Source organism: Octopus sinensis, linkage group LG2 (genome assembly GCF_006345805.1).
Source record: "Octopus sinensis linkage group LG2, ASM634580v1, whole genome shotgun sequence".
Lineage (NCBI taxonomy): Eukaryota > Metazoa > Mollusca > Cephalopoda > Octopoda > Octopodidae > Octopus > Octopus sinensis.
The window spans coordinates 182,576,337-182,600,110 of NC_042998.1; the positions used below are offsets into that span (position 1 = coordinate 182,576,337).

The 23,774-nt window shown below is 34.2% G+C and overlaps 1 protein-coding gene across 1 annotated transcript in view; it reads right to left on the reverse strand.

The window, feature by feature from the left end:
* The window catches only part of LOC118762221, a 162,601-nt gene that overhangs the window by 96,400 nt on the left and 42,427 nt on the right, over nucleotides 1–23,774 (reverse strand). Inside the window, exons 14-23 of the mRNA XM_036500766.1 lie at nucleotides 21,417–21,464; nucleotides 20,416–20,463; nucleotides 19,283–19,330; nucleotides 18,294–18,323; nucleotides 17,414–17,461; nucleotides 16,668–16,715; nucleotides 14,767–14,808; nucleotides 12,875–12,922; nucleotides 8,009–8,059; nucleotides 1,062–1,088 (exon numbers count right to left, since the gene is read on the reverse strand). Coding sequence (XP_036356659.1) covers nucleotides 1,062–1,088; nucleotides 8,009–8,059; nucleotides 12,875–12,922; nucleotides 14,767–14,808; nucleotides 16,668–16,715; nucleotides 17,414–17,461; nucleotides 18,294–18,323; nucleotides 19,283–19,330; nucleotides 20,416–20,463; nucleotides 21,417–21,464 — 438 coding nt within the window. The remainder of the gene's footprint in view (nucleotides 1–1,061; nucleotides 1,089–8,008; nucleotides 8,060–12,874; nucleotides 12,923–14,766; nucleotides 14,809–16,667; nucleotides 16,716–17,413; nucleotides 17,462–18,293; nucleotides 18,324–19,282; nucleotides 19,331–20,415; nucleotides 20,464–21,416; nucleotides 21,465–23,774) is intronic.

The following is a 23,774-nucleotide window of genomic DNA, read 5'->3' on the forward strand; positions in this document are numbered from 1 at the left end:
CAAATGTATGTTTGTGTGTGTGTGTGTGTGTGTGTGTGTGTGTGTGTGTGTGTTCACATGTGAGCATGCATGTGTGAATCATAATTTAAAATGATTTGCTTTTACAAAACATCCAAGTTGTTAAGTAATGTTTATAAGGCAAAATTTGAAATCAAGATATGTTACAACACACAGTACTGTAATATTTTCCTTAAGGAAATCTCTCACATGGTTTTGTGGTACATACAACCACTCTTGTTTCCCACTTCTTCCAGTGTAAAGAAGAATACTCATGTAAACCACAAAACAAATATATAAAGGACAAGCCTAAATTCACTACCTACCTACATTCTTTTGTGAAAAAAAAGTAAACACGCCCAATTACTAAATACTAGACTTTGTATCTTTGACCAATAATACCAAAAGCAACAAAAATACTGTCACACCTTGTGCTTGCCTAACAAAAGAGAAACACCTAGAGGCTTGTTTACAAAGTTCTACATACATGAACAAAGTCTAAAGAATAACATAGCCCCAAATTTAATCAATTAAAATTTCTTCAAAACACCTCTCCACTACAACAATCATAAAAATCTAATTACCACCCAACTGAATCCCACACGCCCATGGAATATTTTAACTCAACACAGACTATATAAAAGCAAGACTAACTCTCATGCATTACACTCTGATGATGGCTTAGCTGGCCAAAACTTTGTTTTATATATATATATATATATAGGTGAGAGAGTTAGTATGTGAAAGCAAGTGGTTGGATGTATAAAAGACAAAAAAGAGTGATAAAACTACAGAAGGCTTGCATTATATGATTAAAGAATATATTAAAATTGTTATGTTAGAAAAATGTTAACAAATTTTGCATATAGTAACATAGATTTTGGAGAAATAACTGGTTTCGTATATAGATCTTATATATATATATATATATATATATATATATACATTTGATAGATCTTATATATCTTATATATTTGTATATATGATAGATCATAAATATATGTATAGTTGCTTTCCAATAACAAGATCAATATATGCAAAATATATACAATCTCTGACTCTACCATTTCTGAACTTGTTGAACTTCTCATCTATAAAATAAAATAAAATAAAAATAGAAAATTCTATTAGATTTGATAAGTAATGAGCATATAAAAATAACAGTAATAACAACAACAATAATAATAATAATAATAATAATAATGATAATAATAATAATGATAATAATTTTTTATTATTTAAAAAAAATTTTTTTTTAATTTTTTAATTTTTTATTTTTATGTATTAGACATTCACAAGTACAACACCCCCCCCCCCCAAATATATGGCACAGAACTTCCAACCTGTTGTCTCTTGATGTCTCTGGGTGAGACTTGGAGCCAACTTGTACAGACATAAAGCAAAAGTCAAACATAGAATAATAATAATAATAATAATAATAATAATAATGATAATAATTGTTACGTTTATATATTTGTTTTGCAAGATTTTTGATGTGAAATCGTGTGTTGAAACATATTGTTGTATTTAGGAATGGTCATTTTGCCAGTTTAGCCAAAGAAACACACGCACTATATATTTGGTGTTACTTTGCTTCAGCGTTATTGATTTTTAACATTAATCTTAATCTTATTTTGGCCAGAGTTCTTTCGTCACACTTCTGTGACCTCATCAGTGGTCCCTGCTTTCTTCTTTCTTATTTGTGTGTCTCTTCTTACTAACGGTCAGCATTTTGTATTTTGTATTCCTATTCCATGTGTCTTCATTTGCGCATGCGTATACCTCTATGTGTGTCTATGTTTAGTTAGTGTGGGGGGGGGGAAGTGCCTGTAATATTTGTATCTACTGTTTATTTACGTTCGTGTAATTTGTTTTTGTTTATTTTTGTTTTGTTCATGTGTTTACACCTACTTATTATTATTATTATTATTATTATTATTATTATTATTATAATTAATATTATTTAGTCTATAGTATAAGATGTATAGAGGGATGATGCAGTAACAAGACAACGACATATGTAGGGGAAATGGCACGGAGCATTGGAGAGTGGGTAAATGAACATTGGAGAGAACTTAAGGAAGAAAAGAGTTCATCGGTTCTGTACCAACACGCTGAGCAGGAACACGGGGGTTCACTCAACAACATAGAAGTTAAAATCTTGTCCACACATAGAACAGACGCAACAATCAGACAAATTATGGAAGCTACACACAAAATAGAAGATAAACCTAGCCTGAATAGGAAACTGGAATGGAACACTAGCACACACCACAGCATATGACAGAAGATCCCCATAAACTGGTGACAATATAAACAAAACTAAAAACATAATAAAATACACAGATAAATAAACAAATGGAAGTAAATAACTATATACATTAAAAAAAATATTAATAATAATAATAATAATAATAATAAATAATAATAATAAGTAGGTGTAAAAACATGAATAAAATAAAAATAAACAAAAACAAATTACACGAACGTATATAAACAGGAGATACAAATATTACAGGCACTTCCCCTCCCCACACACTAACTAAACATAGACACACATAGAGGTATACGCATGCGCAAATGAAGACATGCAATAGGAATACAAAGTACAAAATGGCTGACCGTTAGTAAGGAGAGACACACAAATAAGAAAGAAGAAAGCAAAGGACCACTGATCCAGTCACAGGAGTGTGACGAAAGAACTCTGGCCGAAATAAGATTAAGATTAATGTAAAAAATCAATAACGCTGAAGCAAAGTAAAACCAAATATATAATGCGTGTGTTTTTATTGGCTAAACTGGCAAAATGAACATTTCTAAATACAACAACAACAACAACAACAACAATAATAATAATAATAATAATAATAATAATAATAATTATCAGCTTCTGATCTTAACTGATTGGAAGTGTTATCATGTACATTGTTTTGTCTTGGTATAAAAGATGGGCTACAGCAAATATTCTGCTCAATACCACAGATTTGCTTCTCACTTGTTTGACCTTAACCAGTTGAGCATGTCCCTTAGTGGCTGACGATATGTGCAGCTCTGATCATAAGTAGAAGTAGTGGAGGAGCATCATAGCCATGATTTGAGAGGGATTTTTTGGGGTTTGAATAATTTACCTCTGGAAACATCCTTAAACAACCCTTATTCAGGGACCTTTTGAGTGGAATGGGTTTCTCGACCTGAAGAAAATTCTAATTGGGCCCCACCTGCAAGGTCATGCACTGTTTATCTTGATATGAGATCACCATTTCGCACACATATGGTTATGATACATGTGCCTGGTGTACCCTTATCAGATGGGTAATCATGATGGGTATACTGGGCTTCGTATACTTTACCCCAGTGTCACTTTGATGGCATGCACTGATCTGTCACTCAATAATAATAATAATAATAATAATAATAATAATAATAATAATAATAATAATAACAATAATGATAATGATGATGATGATGATGATGATGATGATAATAATAATGATAATAATAATAATAATTACTCTCCTGGTAAAGATGACGTATGAAAGTTCAGCTTTTGTCGAACGAGCTGCACAAATTATTTGTTTATAGTGATCAAATGCTCGTGCCACACATTAGCTCACCTTCTCCATCAAATTGACATTGTCTGAACAGGTGCACTGTGTCCCATGCATCAAGTGTTGAAGTGATCGCAGAACAACATGATGCTTAAGAATACAATGCACCACCTGGTCTAGGAGTTGAAATCACAATCTAGTGATTGTGAGTGCAACGCCCAAACCAATAGGCTATACACCCTCTCAATAATAATAAACCTTTCTGCTAAATCAGTGGTTCCAACTTTTCACTACCAAATGAGTTTTCTTATGGACCCCAGGATATTGAAAGGTCTGTCAGCTTAACATGTTCATGGACCCCCAGTACTATCTTTGTGGACCACTAGGGGGTCTGTGGATCACAGGTTGAGAACCACTGTACTAAATGCCGTACCAAATGATGTGAACGTTGTGAGTAAAGAGGTTGAAAAAATCACCAAGTACTCCAAATTGAAAGTGGAAATGGCAACATTGTATGGAATGCGAGAGGGAAAAATATAAAAGCGATACCAATGGTGATCGAAGTGCTGGGCTCAATCCCATTGAAACTTCATAACTTCTTAAGGCAACTGGAAATCCCATGCAAGACTGATGTCTTGCAAAAAGCAGCCTTATTGGGCACAGTGCACATCTTAAGGAAAGTATTATCTGTCTGAGGTCCTTGTGACTTGACAGATCACTAAAGACTCTGGTGCATTTTTACCTACACTGTGTTACAAAGGAATAATAATAATAATAATAATAATAATAATAATAATAATAATAATAATAATAATAATAAATGCCCTGATGTAGTACCAGGCACTGGCTCTCATGGTTTCTCATCTTAACTGACTGGCAGTGTTATCAAAAACCCTGCTCAATACCACAGATTTTCTTGTCAGTTGTTTGACCATAACCAGTTGAGCATGTCCCTTGGTGGCTGACGATATGCGTCTCTGAATATGTACAGAAGAAGTGGGGGGTAGGCAGCATAACCATGTGTTGAGAGGACTTCTTTAGAGTTTGAATAATTCATCTCTGAAAGCGTAGGTGTTTTATTCAACATTCTTAAACAACCTTTATTCAAGGACCTTCTGTGTGGGGTGGGCTACTGAGCCAGAAGAAAATTCTAACTGAGCCTACCAGCAAGGTATTGAGCAGTTTATTTTGATATGGGTTCACCATGTTGCGCACATATGGTTGTGATGCATGTGCCTGGTGTACTATTATCAGATAGGTAATGTTGGGTATACTGGGCTTCATATATTTTGCCCCAATGTCACTTTGATGGCATGCACTGCCCTCTTAGTAATAATGATAATAATAATAATAATAATAATAATAAGGGTAGTTACGGTGTTGCACTCATGATCGTGACCGAGAATGGGCAGTGCGTTGTGTTCTTGAGCATAACACTTCATCCATGTTGCTATGCGATTACTTTGACACCTGATGTGTAGTACACCGTGCACCTGTTCAGGCAATGTTGATTTGATGGAGAGAATAAGATAATGTACAACACATTCATTTGATCACTATAAACCAATCATTTGTGTAGATCGTTTGGCAAAAGCTGAACACTAATACATCGTCTTTGACGGGAGCATCCAGAGGCAGCAAATTGGCAGAATTGTTTGATACCATGTAAAATGCTTAGCAGTAGTTAGCCTGGCATTACTTTCTCAGTTCAAATGCCATTGGGGTCACCTTCACCATTCATCCTTTCAGATTTTTACAATAATTCAAATATGATTATTCATATATGAAATGGACATTCAATATTGCCTCTTAATCCATTGGAAGGGTTTATCAGAATCATGATGTACTTTTTGAGATTGTAAATCCATGTTAACTGTTAAATGTCAGTTTTTGTTTGACATTGTTTTAAAAACTTTGGGAAAATTGATTTATTATGTCACACCCATCCTAATGATTATACGTACATACATCCCCCCCCCCACATATATATATATATATATTTACATCTAATATAGAATAAAATTTCTCGATAAAATTCTATGAATGGCCAGCATATTAAAAGATACCTTTAAAGGTTAAATTTATAAACAACTTATAAACAAGGGCAAAAGAAAAAATAAATAAGCAAATAGAGTTAAATAATATTTTTAAAGAAATAATTAAAATAATGATACAATAAAACTTATTAAAATATCATTAAAAATCTATTTATTCTATTTCTGTTAATAACGTGTTTCCACGAGTATTCTTATAAACGTTTAAAAGACGTTTTCCATTCTAAAATTTTAGTTAATGACACGGTTTTTGAAAGCTAAGTAAGCCTTTTCTATCTAAGATTTTTAATGATATTTTAATAAGTTTTATTGTATTGTATTGTATATTATATAACTACTAATTGTTAATTTGATTCTATAATTATTTAGTTGTTGATGATATATATTTAATTATTAGATTATAACTGTGCTTTATTTGTAAGATATTACTTAGCCAACGAGATATATAGATTGTAAAATAGTTATACGGTTCTTTTAAGATAGGTTATACATTTATAATTTGATTTTTAATATTTAATTTTTTAATGTATTTCATAAATATATTATATTGATATTTAATATTTATGTAAGTAATAATGGACTAATTAATTTATTTATTTTTCATTATATGTCTATATATTTATTGATAGAGTAAATTTTAGATTTTAATTACTATATTTGTTGATAATAATTTAGTCATTTTTAAATAATTAGATGTGAACTTAAATCTAAAAATATGAATAGAGATTATTTTGTTAAATTTGGTAATTAAATATTGGACTATAACTGAGTTTAGGATATTCGTGAGTTTATTATGTTTTTTTAAGCCATATTATATCTTCATAGATAAATACATATTTCTATCTATTTTTTTACCTTAAAAATAAATATTTAACATAATAAATGGGTTGTATGACATAATCCTAATGTTTTAAGTTTCTAATTTAGATAATGGAGTTTTTTATAAGAAAAATTATTATTTTATTTATTTCTTAAAAAATTTTGTTTAACTCTATTTGCTTATTTATTTAACTATTATCATTAACATGAAGATTGACTATAATTTTAGTTTGAATTTAAACTTAATTGTAATTCGAATTTAATTATAGCATGAAACGTACGTAGTGTTTTTACTTATTATATTATATTTATCATTCTTTTTATACTTTTTGAAAAAAAAATTTATTTATTATATATTACATTAATTATATTTGTATTATTTATTATTTATGTATTAGTTTATGTCTATCACTGTTTGAGTTGCCTAATAGTGGTTTTATCTCCAATTCATATTTTATACACACACACACACACACACACACACATATAGATATGTATTTTTTTTTACTTGTTTCAGTCATTTGACTGCGGCCATGCTGGAGCACTGCCTTTAGTCGAGCAAATCGACCCCGGGACTTATTCTTTGTAAGCCCAGTACTTATTCTATCGGTCTCTTTTGCCGAACCGCTAAGTTACAGGGACAGAAACACACCAGCATCAGTTGTCAAGCAATGCCAGGGGGACAAACACAGACACACAAACACACACATACATATATATATATATATATATAATATATATATATATATATATATATATACATACATATATATGACAGGCTTCTTTCAGTTTCCGTCTACCAAATCCACTCACAAGGCTTTGGTTGGCCCGAGGCTATAGCAGAAGACACTTGCCCAAAATGCCACGCAGTGGGACTGAACCCGGAACCATGTGGTTGGTTAGCAAGCTACTTACCACACAGCCACTCCTGCGTAATATATATATATATATATATATATATATATATATATATATTACGGAGATGTACTTGCATAGCAAGTGACCTGATCTGAGATTGTGTGCCGAAACAAAAACAATTGCAGTGTGGAAGGTGCTTATAAACTATTTAAAAATACACAAAAACCGTTAGATTCACTTCAACATTTCAAAGCGACGAAAATATATTGACAAATTAAATTCAAATGTTGAAGTGAATCTAACGGTTTTTGTGTGTTTTTAAAATGGCTTATTTAATTCCATGCTGCAATTATACATGCATATGTATGTATATATATATATATATATATATATATATATATATGGCACATAAAATACACCAATCCGACCGTGGCCGTTGCCAGCCTCGCCTGGCACCTGTGCAGGTGGCACATAAAAGGCACCCACTACACTCACGGAGTGGTTGGCGTTAGGAAGGGCATCCAGTTGTAGAAACATTGCCAGATAAGACTGGAGCCTGGTGCAGCCTTCTGGCTTCCCAGATCCCCGGTCGAACCGTCCAACCCATGCTAGCATGGAGAACGGACGTTAAACGATGATGATGATGATGATGATGATGATGATGATATATATATATGTATACATTTCTTTCCCAATTCAAGAAAATCAGATCAATATGTTGAGAATAATTACCGAGTCAAAGTCTGAGTAATCTTCATAAGATACATCTGATGTGTATTTTCCCTATAAAATAACAAAAACGAAAACAGAGGGTTATTTCATTATAGTAATATACATATTAAGTTCATTTCATGGTCACAAATTATGGAAAATATGAATTAACTTTAAAACATTTAATTAAAGTTGTTTTTGATATCTGAAATTAAGTAGTCAAAGTCATTATTTTAGCATCTGCTTTTTCATGCTTTTATGGATCAGACGGAGTTTATTGAGACATCTTATGTTAGTTTAGTTAGTTAGTTAGTTAATCTTTTGGCTCAAAAAGCAAAAAGCAAGGCCATGTAGGGGGACATGGAGTTATGTACAGGGTGGTGTTCATGTAAAGAGTTCAGGCCACTTGTGGTCAAGGGAGACTTTGAACTGAGCGGTCGTCGGCATCTTCACTATCTCGTCCGGCAGCTTATTCCACGGATCCGCAACCCGGACGGAGAAAGCCCCTCTCCTTCAATTGAGATGAAATCGTCGCAAATAGAGCTCTGGAGCAGGAGTGAAGAACAGCTCTTTCGAGAGGTTACACTTTCCGCTTATGATGTTGTGAGCAAGAATGAGATCACCACGGTGTCGTCGTTTTTCTAGAGAATAAAGGTCGAGCGTGCCCTCCCTCCTGTTGCCAACCCTCACCTGTTTCTGAGCAAGATAATATTTCCCTATGGTCAGACATATTCTTGTAAAATATTGGAAATAAATGAGCACTGCTTGTATGGCAATGGCAATCATATTACAACTATCATACAATGTCAAGTCAAGGAGAGACACACACACACAAACGTATGCACACACACATACACGTACACACACACACACACACACACACACATTGTGGGTTTCTTTTAATTTCTGTCTACCAAATCCACTCAGAAAGTTTTCAGGGTTATAATAGGAGAAACGCTTGCCTAAGATGCCATGCAGTGGGCTTGAAATTAGAACTATGTGGTTGGGAAGTAAAATCCTTACCACATAGACATACGTGTACCTAGCCATGCCTGCACCTAACCACACCTGATCCATTGTCAAAAAGCAGCTAATGTCTCTGAAATCGAAAATTATAAAATTATAAAATATAATTGCCAACTAAATGTAGAGGTCCCATAGAGGATGATGCTACTGATGTTTTTTAGGCCCCAGGAACACATCTCCTCCAGCTGGCTAATGACACACTGTCTCTGTCTGATTTGTATTTGTGAGGGGAGAGAATCATTCTCATCTCTAGCCTTATATGATGCACACAGATCCGGGTTTCTGGGTAGTAACCTGTTATCAGTGTGTGATAATCATGCACTATGGATGAAAGCTCATTCTGCATGCAAAATACTGGCCCTCGATGGGACCGCCACATTTAGTTGGCAATTATATTTTACGTTTCCATACTGCTACTGTTTACTGCTTGCACAGAGATTAATATTGCATATATATGTATATATATATATATTATATATATATATATATATATATATATATAGATAGATAGATAGATAGATAGATAGGTAGATAGATAGATAGATAGATAGATATAGATGTAGATATAGATATATGCATGTATACATACATATATATGTATATACATAAGCATATATGGGTACAGGATGTCATAGAACGTAAACAACATGAAATACAAAAACATGGAATACAAACTTTTTGCGAACAGCAAAAGAAACAAATGGAAATTAAGACAAGCAACATAAAGAACGACCCTTCATCAGTTGTTGGCTGTTTTTCTACTCCATATTTCAAGCAATTCACGACAAGATACACCTTTGACAAAGTAAATTAAATAAAATTTGGGATTTTGCGGTGGGTTAAATTTGGTAACAAAAATCAGGACAGTGAAACAAACAGAAAGGACTGCTAAGCCTTAACGAGGTGAGGGGGAGAACGCTGGAGGAATGAGCTTTGGCAGGAGACAGACAAGAATTAGCTTGAAATCACCTCCATGTCTCTTAGGTTAATAGGTTGCTTTGAAAGAATAAAGAAGTATTCCAGATTCTTCAATTGGTCAATGTTGTGGTCCACACAGTCAGACAGTTGCCTACAGGTCTCAGGCATTCTGTAAATCCATGTGTATCAATGGCATAATTAGTACATATTGCACAGTGTATAATGTATACAAAAAAGAATGGTAAGATGAGCTATCCATTCATTTTTCCCTACTACTACTACTACTACTACTACTACTACTACTACTACTACTACTACTACTACTACTACTACTACTACTACTACTACTACTGCACACATACACATACATACATATATATATATATATATGTGATCTCTTGAGCACCACCAGCTCAAATATTTTCTCCTCTGTCTTCCCTCCTTGGGATCTTTCCTTCTCCTTGTTTCCGACGAAGAGCTCCGCTCGAAACGTTAAACCCTCCTTCCCTTCTTTCCTGAGCGTCAATAATACTTTAATTGTTCCACGTCCTCGCGTTGCTGTGTTTTTTCTCTTTTTTTCTGTGTTTTCTTGTTTGGATTAACTATATATATATATATATATATATATATATATATATATATATATATATATATATATATTATATTTATATACATGTATGTATGTATGTATGTATGTATGTATGTATGTATGTATGTATGTATGTATGTAAGCATGTATACTAAACTTACTACTCAGCGTTGACTGGTAAAGTATTCCCAAAATTGTTTTGTAGAATGGGAATTCATGGTACTTATGCGTGTATATATATTTAACCTAACTTCTGGATTTATTTAATTGGAACTATCCAAACAATAGTAATCAATTTACATGAGTAGATTTTTTTTAACAATTTTTTTTTTCCTGAAAATCACCTGTTACTTTTATTTTAAAGTGATAGAGAGGAGAAAGTGAAAGATACATGAACGTGTATATGAAATGGATGTCCATGTGCGTGTGTGTGTGTGTGAGCATGTGAGAGGGAAAGAGAGAAAGGAGAGAGAGAGAAAGATAGTGTGCCACTTACAAATACATGAAAACACACACGTTCACTCACTCACTCACACACACTCTCTCTCTCACACACATGCACACATACATGCAAAAAAGATATACACATATATATTGATGTATGTACAACACACCCCTACACTCACTCTCTCTCTCTCTCTCTCTCTCTTTTCCTGTCTCTCTTTCACTTTAAAGCAAAAGTAAATAAATAAAAAATTTTACGAAAATTAACATACTCTGGATGATGAAATCACATTCAGTTAAAAATATTTTAAAATTATTAAAATATTGTGTATGTAAAAAAGTCGACGGTATTGTTTTCTTAGAGAGTGCGAAGACTATGTGTGTGTATATATATCACAGATAGCAGACGTGTGTTTATGTTAATTGACAAGCCATGACATTCTTTCTATTTGTGTATGTGTGTTGGTGTCATGGAAGCCATCTATTTTTTTGTCAAGAAATAATAGAAATTGTGTTTAATCGTTTAAATAAAAGTCCATGTCACACAAATTTGTACTGAACTGCCAACAGTAAGTATGAAAATAAATAAGTACAAAAAATTAAGATAAAATATACTATTTCTGAGATATTTCAGTTACACACAAACATCCCTAGAGTTTTAGTATTATCAAGATATATACGTGTATATATATATATATATATATATATATATATATATATAATATATATATAATAGTGTAATAAATAAAATATATGCATACATACATATATGTACGTATCTACAACTACATGTATATATACATGCATATATAAATATATATACGTGAGAACAGGACACCACAAATAGACGTAGAACTCAACGAGAAACGAAAACGTAAAAACAAACGTGGAAACGGACCTAAACGAAAAAAACAGAGTACAAGACAAACTACACAAGGAAAAATCCCCTATCATCAGCTGTCCCTAGTTCAACTCCAGCGTATGGCGTAGGGTCCTGTTGCCAGACATAGGGTCTTCTAACAGCCATCCAGGTACATCTCAGTTTGCACTGTCCTCAGATTGACACCCAAACATTCTGAAATGGTATTGGAGGTTCTGGCATGAATGCCAAGCAGTAGAGCATGTCGTTTCCAAATTTCTGTTGGAGTAAATTGTGTCATGGTGCCCATCTGAACCTACTGAACAGACAGTGCCCAACTGAACCTACTATACTGTGTAGTTGACAAAATATAAAACAAAGCATGTACAAGCGAAATTAAAAATGTAAAATGGCGACAATTTACTCTGTGTGTGTGTGTGTATAATATATGAATAATAATAAAGAGCATGGTGAGATGTACACTCACAAGATTTATTTTTTTGGTTATATGCATCATATTATAATGAACATGTGTTTCTGCGGCAGTGGCTACTCAAGGTTTCATTTGCAAATGAAACCATACCATATTGTGAGTGCAGCTTCATCAGGGTCTGTCCATTTCGTCATCCTAACAGTTCACTTTAAGGATGATCAAGTGAACAAACCCTGATGAAGCTGCACTAACAATATTGCAAAGTTAGATTTACAAAAGTAAGTAGTAGCTGAAGCAGAAACACGTGTACGTCATTATAATATGTTGTATATAAGTATAAATTACAAGTCCCCATACGTTTTATTCTTATTAATATTAATATATTACTACAGAGAATTTTTACCATTCAGTGAAGAGTACATGAAATTAACCGTCAGAAGGATTCACAGAGTGACTAATGTAGTGACGCCATGTTACACTAACAACTAAATATTGACAAAGACACTAGATACTGATGGTTGTGATTAGCCGTTTACTAGAACTTGACGGAGAGCTAATACGGTATCCACTCGGATAACATAACACTCTAATGGTTGAATAGCTATCTTAAATAATTACCTTTTCAGTATCCTTGTCATCATCTTTTGGAGTCATAGAAGATGTTCCCTGTAAAATAAAATGAAATATATAAATAAATTTTATGATTTCTTTAACGTAGTAGATATATTTTTTGATTTTAGATACTACAACATTTAAATTGATAAGTGTAGAGTCCATATACAGTCAGACAGTTGTCTACTGGTCTTAGGCATTCTGTAACTCCATATATGTATTAATGGTATAATTGGTACATATTGCAAAATGCATAATTTTCTAAATAAAAAAGAATGGGAAGCTCAGCATATCACATGTATCTCGATAGCATGTTTCTTTATGACAAATATAAAGTACATTATATAATAATTCATAATTCTGCATTGTCACATAACAACCCCATTTAAGAAGCTGATATTCAGCCACCATTCCATGAAATACAATCAATCTCTGGGGATTAAGGTCTTTATCCATATAGATTTGACTACAGTTTACCCAGTATCACCTGATGAAATGGGATCATTCAGCAACAAAGAGAAATTATGTAACATTAAGTAATGTACTTCGCACCGATAATAAATAATCACACTGTTGAGATGTGTGTAATGATGTTTTGAGCTATTCATTCAATTTTCTTTTATACACAGTGTAACTCAGTGCTAGAAGCATTATGTCCCACCCACAGATAACAACAAAATTTCCATGTACCCTACCCCTAGAATCCAAACTACATCTCATCTCCTAAACTGCATCACTTTTATTTCTCATAGTTCCTCTTCATACACTATGATTTTCTTCCACTCCCCATCCTTGCCTTCAGTGCCCTGCTCATAGTATCGCTACTTTCCCCATCTTTCTCTTTATTTCCAGGTTCCCACCAGCCACTGCATTCCCCACCCTATTCCCTACTCACACCTTCTTGGCAATACCTGGCCACATATGTTATGTCCCTGTACCTTGAATGCATGTCCTGGCACTTGCTCCCATTTATCTCTCTTCCTTACTTTGTCATCCCATCTATGCACTGAATTCCATTGCTTGTGTACATATCCTGGCACTTCACCACTACCTCTCTGCTGCTCTCTGTTGCACTTTTGCTGTCACCCACTCCCTATTTCTCTTTCCCTTGCTCTTCCCTCTGGTTGGATAACTATATATCTCCTCTACAGCAGCACACCTGTTCCATCCCTCATTCTTGATTGCTTTCTCTGTCTTCTCCTGCACTCCCCTCTGGCAAAGTAACTAAGTCTTTCCTTTACAGCAACACACGTTTCTGTTCTCATTCTTGTACCCCCACTTTCCTTTTCCTTCTCTTCCCCCTCTCTCTTTCTCTCTCTCTCTCTTGGCCTAGTAACCATGTATTCACTCTATAGCAGACACCTGTTTCTGCCTTTCTATCTCTCTGTTACATTCTAATCTTTCATCAGCTGATGCAAGATCACCTCCTCTAACGTTTCCACTCATCTCAAAATTCCTTGACTTGCAAGTTACTTAGTGACCCTGCTGGTGCTGGTGCTGGTGCCACATAAAGAGCAGCCAGTCTACACTGTGAAGTGGTTCGCATTTGAAAGAGCATCCAGCTGTAAAACCAATGTCAAAACTGACTTCACATGTGCTGGTGCCACATAAAAAGTACTCAGTCTTCTCTACAGGGTGGCTGCTGCTAGGAAGGGCAACCAGCAGTAAAAACCACGCCAAAACAAACACAGTAGCTTGGTGTTGTCTTCTACCTGGCCGGCTCCTGTCAAACCGTCCAACCAATGCTAGCATGGTAGATGGAGGTTAAATGATGGTGACAATGATGACGTGCGTGCATGCACGTGCGCGCACACACTCACACACAAAACAATGGTACAGATTGTTAAATAGTTGCTTTAAATCCAGGACAAGCAAATTAATATAGCTTTAATAATTACCCTGCCAGCACGTGCTCCCCTAGGACTTGCAGCAGATTTACTCTGTAAAGCAAAAGGAAAGCATATATATTTATGTTACTATTAAAAAGGTAAATATATTTCTTGATTCTAAACAGCACAATTGTTCAGTGAAGACTCTATACAAAGTCAGACAGTTGCCTACTAGTCTTAGGCATCCTGTAAATCCATGTATGTATCAATGGCATAATTGGTACATATTGCAAAGTGCATCATTTTGTATAAAAAAGAGAATGGAAAGCTCAGCATATCACCACATGCATTTCAATAGCATGGTTATTTATGACGAATGCAAAGTACATTAAATAACATTACATAATTCTGCATCGTCACATAACAATCCTGTTTCATCAGGTAACCTTCAGCAACCATTCTGTGAAATACAATCAGTCTTTGGAGAAAAAGATCTTTATACTCATAGATTCGACTTTGTCTTACCCAGTATAGCCTAAGGAAATTTTGTGGTTATGCAACAATGCAAAATTATGCACATTGCACTGGTAGTAGATAATTGCACTATTAAGATGTCTGAGCTCTCCATTAAATATTCTTTACAACACACACACACACACATACACACACACAACACAAAACAGACACACACACACACACACATAATGATATTAATAGTTGAATAATTGCATTTCAATTCAGGACAAACAAATTTATATCTCTTAAATAATTACTTTGTCAGCATCCACGAGGTCATAATGGCTGATTTTCTCGGTAAACTAAATGAAAGCATATATATATATACACACACATATATATACATACATACATACATACATATATATATGTAACAAACACCATCCGAGTGTGGCCGTTCGCCAGCCTCGTCTGGCACCTGTGTCGGTGGCACATAAGAAAACACCATCCGAGCGTGGCCGTCTGCCAGCCTCGTCTGGCACCTGTGTCGGTGGCACATAAAAAACACCATCCGAGTGTGGCCGTCTGCCAGCCTCGTCTGGCACCTGTGTCGGTGGCACATAAAATCACCCACTACACTCTCGGAGTGGTTGGCGTTAGGAAGGGCATCCAGCTGTAGAAACACTGCCAGATCTGACTGGCCTGGTGCAGCCCTCGGGCTTGCCAGACCCCAGTTGAACCGTCCAACCCATGCTAGCATGGAAAGCGGACGTTAAACGATGATGATGATGATGATGATGATGATATATATATTATATATATATATATATATATATATATATATATATATATGATTCTAATGGTATAGTAAATATATTTCTTGATTTTAAAAAGTACATTTAAATTAGTGAGTGTAGTGCTCCATGCAAAGCCAGAGAGTTGTCTGCTGGTCTTAGGCATTCTGGAAACCCACGTATGCTACAATACCATAATTGATACATATTGCGAAGTGCATCATTTTGCTTAAAAATATATATTCTCACATGCATTTCAATAGCATGGTTATTTATTACGAATGCAAAATATATTATTCAACATCATATAATTCTGCATTGTCTTAGAACCCTACTGTTTCATCAGATGATATTCAACAACCATTACATGAAACACAATCTATAGGAATAAAGATCTTTATGCTCATAGATTTGACTGCGTTTTACACAGTATCACCTGAGTAAATGTTCTGGCTTTGCAACAATGTTCAATTACGTAATGTTATGTAATGTACTTTGCACTGATAATTAAGAATTATAATGTTAACATGTGTGAACTATCCATTCAGTTTTCTTTACCACACACACACACATACACACACCCACATGCACACACACACACACACACACACACACACACACACACACACACACACACTCACACATACACTTACACAATGGTATAGGAGGTTGGATAGTGCTTTTCAGTTCAAGACAAATTAAAACATCTTTAATAATTACCCTTTCAGAATCCTTGCTGTCATCTTTTGAACTTGTGGCAGATTTTTTCTGTAAAATAAAATGAAAGCATATATATTTACGATTCCATTAATATAGCAAAATATATTTCTTGATTTTAAATAATATGTTTAAATTGTTCCATATAGTGGTTTATACACTGTCAGACAGTTGTCTACTGGTCTCAGACATTTCGTAATTCCTTGTATGTATCAATGACATAATTGGTACATATTGCACTGTGCATCGTTTTGTATAAAAAAACAGAATGGAAAGCTCAACATATCACCATTTGCATTTCAATAGAATGTTATTTATTACAAATGCAAAGTATATTATATAACATTATATAATTTTGCATTGTCACAGAGCCATACCATTTCATCAGATGATATTTAACAACCATTCCATGAAAGATAATCAATCTATGGGTATAAAGATCTTTATCCTCATAGATTTGACTGTATTTTACACAGTATCACCTGAGGAGATGTTTTGGCTATGCAACAATGTGCAATTATATAATGTTATGTAATGTACTTTGCACTGGCAATAAAGATTCACAATGTTAAGATGTGTGTAATGATGTTTTGAACCATTCATTCAGTCTTCTTTACCATACACATGCACACATGTGCATGCACACATACACAAATATGCACAAACACGCACATACACTTACACAATGGTATAGGAGATTGAATAGTGCTTTTCAGTTCAAGACAAATTAAAACATCTTTAATAATTACCTTTTGAGCATCCTTGAAGACATCTTTAGCTTTCCTGCCAGGTTTTTTCTGTAAAATAAAATGAAAGCGCATATATTTACGATTCCATTAATATAGCAAATATATTTCTTGATTTTAAATAGTGCAACGTTTAAATTGTACTATACTCTTTTACTCTTTTACTTGTTTCAGTCATTTGACTGCGGCCATGCTGGAGCACCGCCTTTAGTCGAGCAGATCGACCCCGGGACTTATTCATTGTAAGCCCAGTACTTATTCTATCAGTCTGTTTTGCTGAACCGCTAAGTGACGGGGACGTAAACACACCAGCAATGCTAGAGGGACAAACACAGACACACAAACATACACACACACATACATATATATACATATATACGACAGGCTTCTTTCAGTTTCCGTCTACCAAATCCACTCACAAGGCTTTGGTCGGCCCGAAGCTATAGCAGAAGACACTTGCTCAAGATGCCACGCAGTGGGACTGAACCCAGAACCATGTGGTTGGTTAGCAAGCTACTTACCACACAGCCACTCCTGCGCCTATGTAGTGGTTTATACAGTTAGACAGTTAATCAGGTGATATTCAGCAATCACTCATTGAAATACAGTCAATCTTGGAGAATAAAAATCTTTTTACTCAGCTTCACCCAAGGAAGCTTTGTGCTTATGCAACAATGTGGAATTATGCAATATTATGTAATCTACTTTATATTGACAATAAATAATCACACTGTTGAGACGCGTGTAATAATGTTTTGAGCTATCCCTTAATTTTTTTACTACACACACACACACATACACACACACAAGCTCAGTGGCATAAATGGTTGAATAGTTGCTTTTCAATCCAGGATGAGCAAATTAATATATCTTTAATAATTACCTTACTCAGTTGTGCTCCGGCAGATTTTTTCTGTAAAACAAAGGAAAGTATATATATCCATATTTATATACTAACATGATTCCACTAATGTAGCAAATATATATCTTGATTTTAGATATTACATTTAAGCTGGTCAGTGAAGAGTCCCCACAGAGTCAGACAGTTGTCTACTGGTCTTAGGCATTCTGTAAATCCATATATGTATCAAAGGCATAATTAGTACATATTTCAAAGTGGATCATTGTGTACAGTGTAAAAGATTGGGGAGCTGAACATATCAAATGTACCTCAATAGCATGGTTATTTCTGATGAATGCAAAGGACATAATATAACATTACATAATTCTGCATTGTCACAGAGCCATACCATTTCATCAGGTAATATTCAGCAATCACTCATTGAAATGCAAACATTTTTTTGAGAATAAAAATCTTTATCCAGTTTACACAGTATCACCCGAGGAAACAGTGGTTTTGCGACAATGTGAAATTACATAGTGTTGAGTAATGCACTTTGCATTTATAATACATAATCACACAGTTGAGATGTCTGTAATGATGTTTTGAGCTATTCATTCATTTTTATCACACACACACACACACACATGCAAAAAAATCAAACAGCGTTTCAACTCTGCGTGAGTATATGTGTATGTATGTAAAAGGGAGTCATGTGAATGTTTGTTTGTTTGTGTGTGTGTGTGTGTGTGTGTGCGTGTGTGTGTGTGTGTGTGTGTGTGCGTGCGTGTGCGTGCATGTGTGCATGTGTGTGTGTGTGCAATGGAAGCGGGATGGTGAATATTCAATGCTGAAAACAAAAGCCAAATAGCATTTCAACTCTGTGTGTGCATATGTGTGTATGTGCGTGCATGTACATGGGAAGTATGTAAGTGTTTCTGTCTGTAATTATTTTGTACATTATTTATATATAAAATACTACAATTAGCCATCATTTTTGACAGTACGGGGCCAGCTAATCTTATAATTACCTTGTCAGCATCCTTTTGGTCATCTTTAGAACTTAAAGCAGATTTTTTCTATATAATAAAATGAAAGCATATATATTTATAATTCCATTAATGTAGTAAATATATTTTTTGATTTTAAATAGTACAACATTTAAACTGATGAGTGTGGAGTCCATACACAGTTAAACAATTGTCTACTGGTCTTAGGCATTCTGTAAATTCATGCATGTATCAATGGCATAACTGGTACATCTGGCAAAGTGCATCATTTTGTATACAGAAAAAGAATGGGATCTTTTCGGTTTGAACGGTAGTTTTTTCTAGCAGTGTCATATGAAATTGTCACCCATAATTATGACCCTAGTATCGATCTATTGCATTTCAATCTGTCTTAGGGTTAGGGTATCTTTTTTTCTTCACAAATGTAAATAAACCCAATCTGTTTCTTAAATGAGGGACATATTCATACGGCACAGAATGTTTTCACCTCAATAGACGTCATTGATTGGTTGAAATTACAGAAATTGAAGAAAAAGCAACAACAAATATCTTACAAACTATAGAATTTTCTCAATAAAGCCAAGAAAAAAGATGTTTTATAAACACATTCTACCAGTATACGAAGTTTAAAAGTGCTTAGTTACGTGGAAATTATTTTAAAAAACTGCCGTTCAAACCGAAAAGATCCAAAGAATGGAAAGCTCAACATATCACCACATGCATTGCAATAGCAGGATTATTTATAATGAATGCAAAGTACACTACATAACTCTGCACTGTCACATAACCATACTATTTCATCAATTGATATTCAGCCATCATGCTTTGAAATCCGATCAATCGTTGGGGATGAAGACCTTTATCCTCATAGATATGCCTGAAGTTTACTCAGTATTACCTGAGAAAATGTCGTGGTTATGCCAGACTATGAAATCTGATAATGTTATATAGTGTACTTTGCACTGATAATAAAGAATCACACTATCAAGATGTGTGCAATGATGTTTTGAACGATCCATTTAATTTTCTTTGATACACACACTAATACACACACACACACACACACACACACACACACACACACAATGGTATAAATGGTTGAACAGTTGCTTTTCAATCCTGGACAAGTAACTTAATATATCTGTAATAATTACCTTTTCAATGTCCACGGCATCATCTTTGACGCTAAAGGCAAATTTTCTCTGTAAAACGAAAGGAAAATGTATATGTTCATGATTCCATTTATGATTTTAAATTGTACAACATTTAAATTGCTTAATGCATTGATCCATACGGAGTCAGAGACCTGTCAACTTGTTTTAAGCATCCTGTAAATCCATGTATGTATCAATGGCGTAATTGGTACATATTGCAAAGCTCAACATATCATGACATGCATTTCAATAGCATGGTTATTTATTAAAAATACAAAGAATGTTATATAACATTACATAATTCTGCATTGTCACATAATAATCCCATTTTATCAGGTGATATTCAGTAGCCATTTCATGAAATACAATCAATCTATGGTGATAAAGATATTTATCCTTATAGATTTGCCTGCATTTTACCTAATATTACTGGATGATATGTTGTGGTTATGCCAGAATACGAAATTACGGAATGTTATGCAGTATATTTTATATTGATAATACATAATCACACGTTTGAGTATGTGTTTCATGATGTTTTGAGCTATCCATTAATTTTTCGTTGTCTACATTATGTAACATTATATAATACTGTTTTGTGACATAACCATACCATTTCATTAGGTGATACTCAGCAATTACGCATTGAAACACAATCAAACTTTAGAGTAGAGATCTTTATTTTCATAGATTTGCTTACATTTTACCCTGTATCAGCGGAAGATATGTTGTGATTATGCCGGGATTAGCATGGAAAACGGACGCTAAATGATGATGATGATGATGATGATGATGTGAATTTACATAATGTATACTTCACATTGATAGGAAAAATAATTACATTGTTGAGGTGTGTATAATGATGTTTTGACCAATACATTCAGGTTTCTTCACCTCACACACATGCACACACACATACACACACACAGACAATGACATAGATGGTTGAATAGTTGCTTTTCAGTCCAGGACAAGCAATTTAATATATCTGTAATAATTACCTTATCAGGATCCAGACTATCATCTCTGGATTCTAAGGCAAATTGTTTCTGTAAAACAAAAGGAAAACATATATTCAAGATTCCATTACTGTAGTAAATATATTTCTTGATTTTAAATAGAACAACATTTAAACTGGTGAGTCTAGTGGTCTGCACACACAGTCGCACAGTTGTCTACTAGTCTTTTGTACTCTGTAAATCCAAGTATGTACCAATAACATAATTGATACATTTTGCAAAACGAATCACTTTGGGTAAAAAAGTGAATGGAAAGCTCAACATATCATGACATGCATTTCAATAGCATGGTTATTTATTATGAATGCAAAGTATTTTCTATAACATTACATAATTCTGCATTGTCACATAACAATCCCATTTCATCAGGTGATATTCAGTAGCCATTCAGTGAAATGCAATCAGTCTTTGGAGATAAATATGTTTATCCTCACAGATTTGCCTGCATTTTACCCAATATTACTAGATGAAATGTCGTGGTTATGTCAGAATATGAAATTACGGAATGTTATTTAGTGTACTTTTACATTGATAATACATAATCACACAGCTGAGATGTGTATCATGATGTTTTGAACTATCCATTCATTTTTTGTTACCACACATTCACTCACACACACACGTACACACACATACAGAGCAAACACACATGCACACACACTCAAACTCACACATACACAATGGTATAGAGGGATGAATAGTTGCTCTTTACTGCAGGTTAAGCAAATTAATATATCTTTAACTATAACCCTGTCAGTATCCATGTGATGATCTTCTATTATGATAAAGGCAAAATTCTGTTTTTTGGGAGCCCTGTGTCTCAGTCCACATTTGCTCTACTCTCTTTTACTCTTTTACTTGTTTCAGTCCTTTGACTGTGGCCATGCTGGAGCACCGCCTTTAGTCGAGCAAATCGACCCCAGGACTTATTCTTTGTAAGCCCAGTACTTATTCTATTGTTCTCTTTTGCCGAACCGCTAAGTGACGGGGATGTAAACACACCAGCATCGGTTGTCAAGCAATGCTAGGGGGACAAACACAAACAAACACATACACACACACACACACCACACACACACACACAACACACACACACACACATATATATATATATATATATATATATATATATATATATATATATACATATATACGACAGGCTTCTTTCAGTTTCCATCAACCAAATCCACTCACAAGGCATTGGTCGGCCCGGGGCTATAGCAGAAGACACTTGCCTAAGATGCCACGCAGTGGGACTGAACCCGGAACCATGTGGTTGGTTAGCAAGCTACTTACCACACAGACACTCCTGCGCCTCTATAGAGACATATACATTTTGGAATCAGGATGAAACAGGGATTGAAACTCTACCCTACATTCTTGAACATCCAGCAATTAAATCTGATTTAAAAGCATTTTATTTGCTTGTTGTAGCAGATATAGCATGGATGATGCACACCACTTTGACTGGCATTTGTGAGATGACGTCAGAGATGAAGTGGGCGATAAATTTTATGTCAAGAACTTTGGGACAAACTGGCCGATATTTGAAATTTAACTTGGGACGCAAATGATTGCATTACAGAATTAATTCTCATCAATCTTTAACCTCTGATCAAACACCACCGGGGCATATAGTTATTATAGACATATTATAGTCATGCTATTTAGCTCCCCTTAATTTTAGGTCACAAGCCCTATGAGCCCTCCATAGGACGGAATGCAAATATCCACATGGTGTGTAGCTTTCAAGAGAGTTAGAAATAAAGGCAGATTTTCTCTGTAAAACAAAAGGAAAACATATATTCATAATTCTATTAACATAGTAAACAAATTTCTTGATTATAAATAGTACAACATTTAAACTGGTCAGTGAAGAGACCACACAGAGTCAGAGTGTTGATTACTGGTTTTAAGTATCTTGTATATATCAATGGCATAACTGGTACATATTGCATGATTTTGTGTAGAAAAAGAGAATGGAAAGCTCAACATATCACCATATGCATTTCAATAGCATGATTATGAATGCAAAGAACATTATATAACATTATATAAATCTGCATTGTTACATAACCATACCATTTCATCAGGTGATACTCAGCAATCACGCATTGAATACAATCAATCTTTGGGGATAAAGACCTTTATCTGCATAGAAATGTCGTGATTATGCCAGAATGGGAATTTACATAATGTTACATAATGTACTTTACATTGATAGGAATAATCATACTGTTGAGATGTGTATAATGATGTTTTGACCTATACATTCAGGTACCTCTCTCTCTTTCTCTCTCTCTCTCACATACACACACATACATACACATTCACACACAC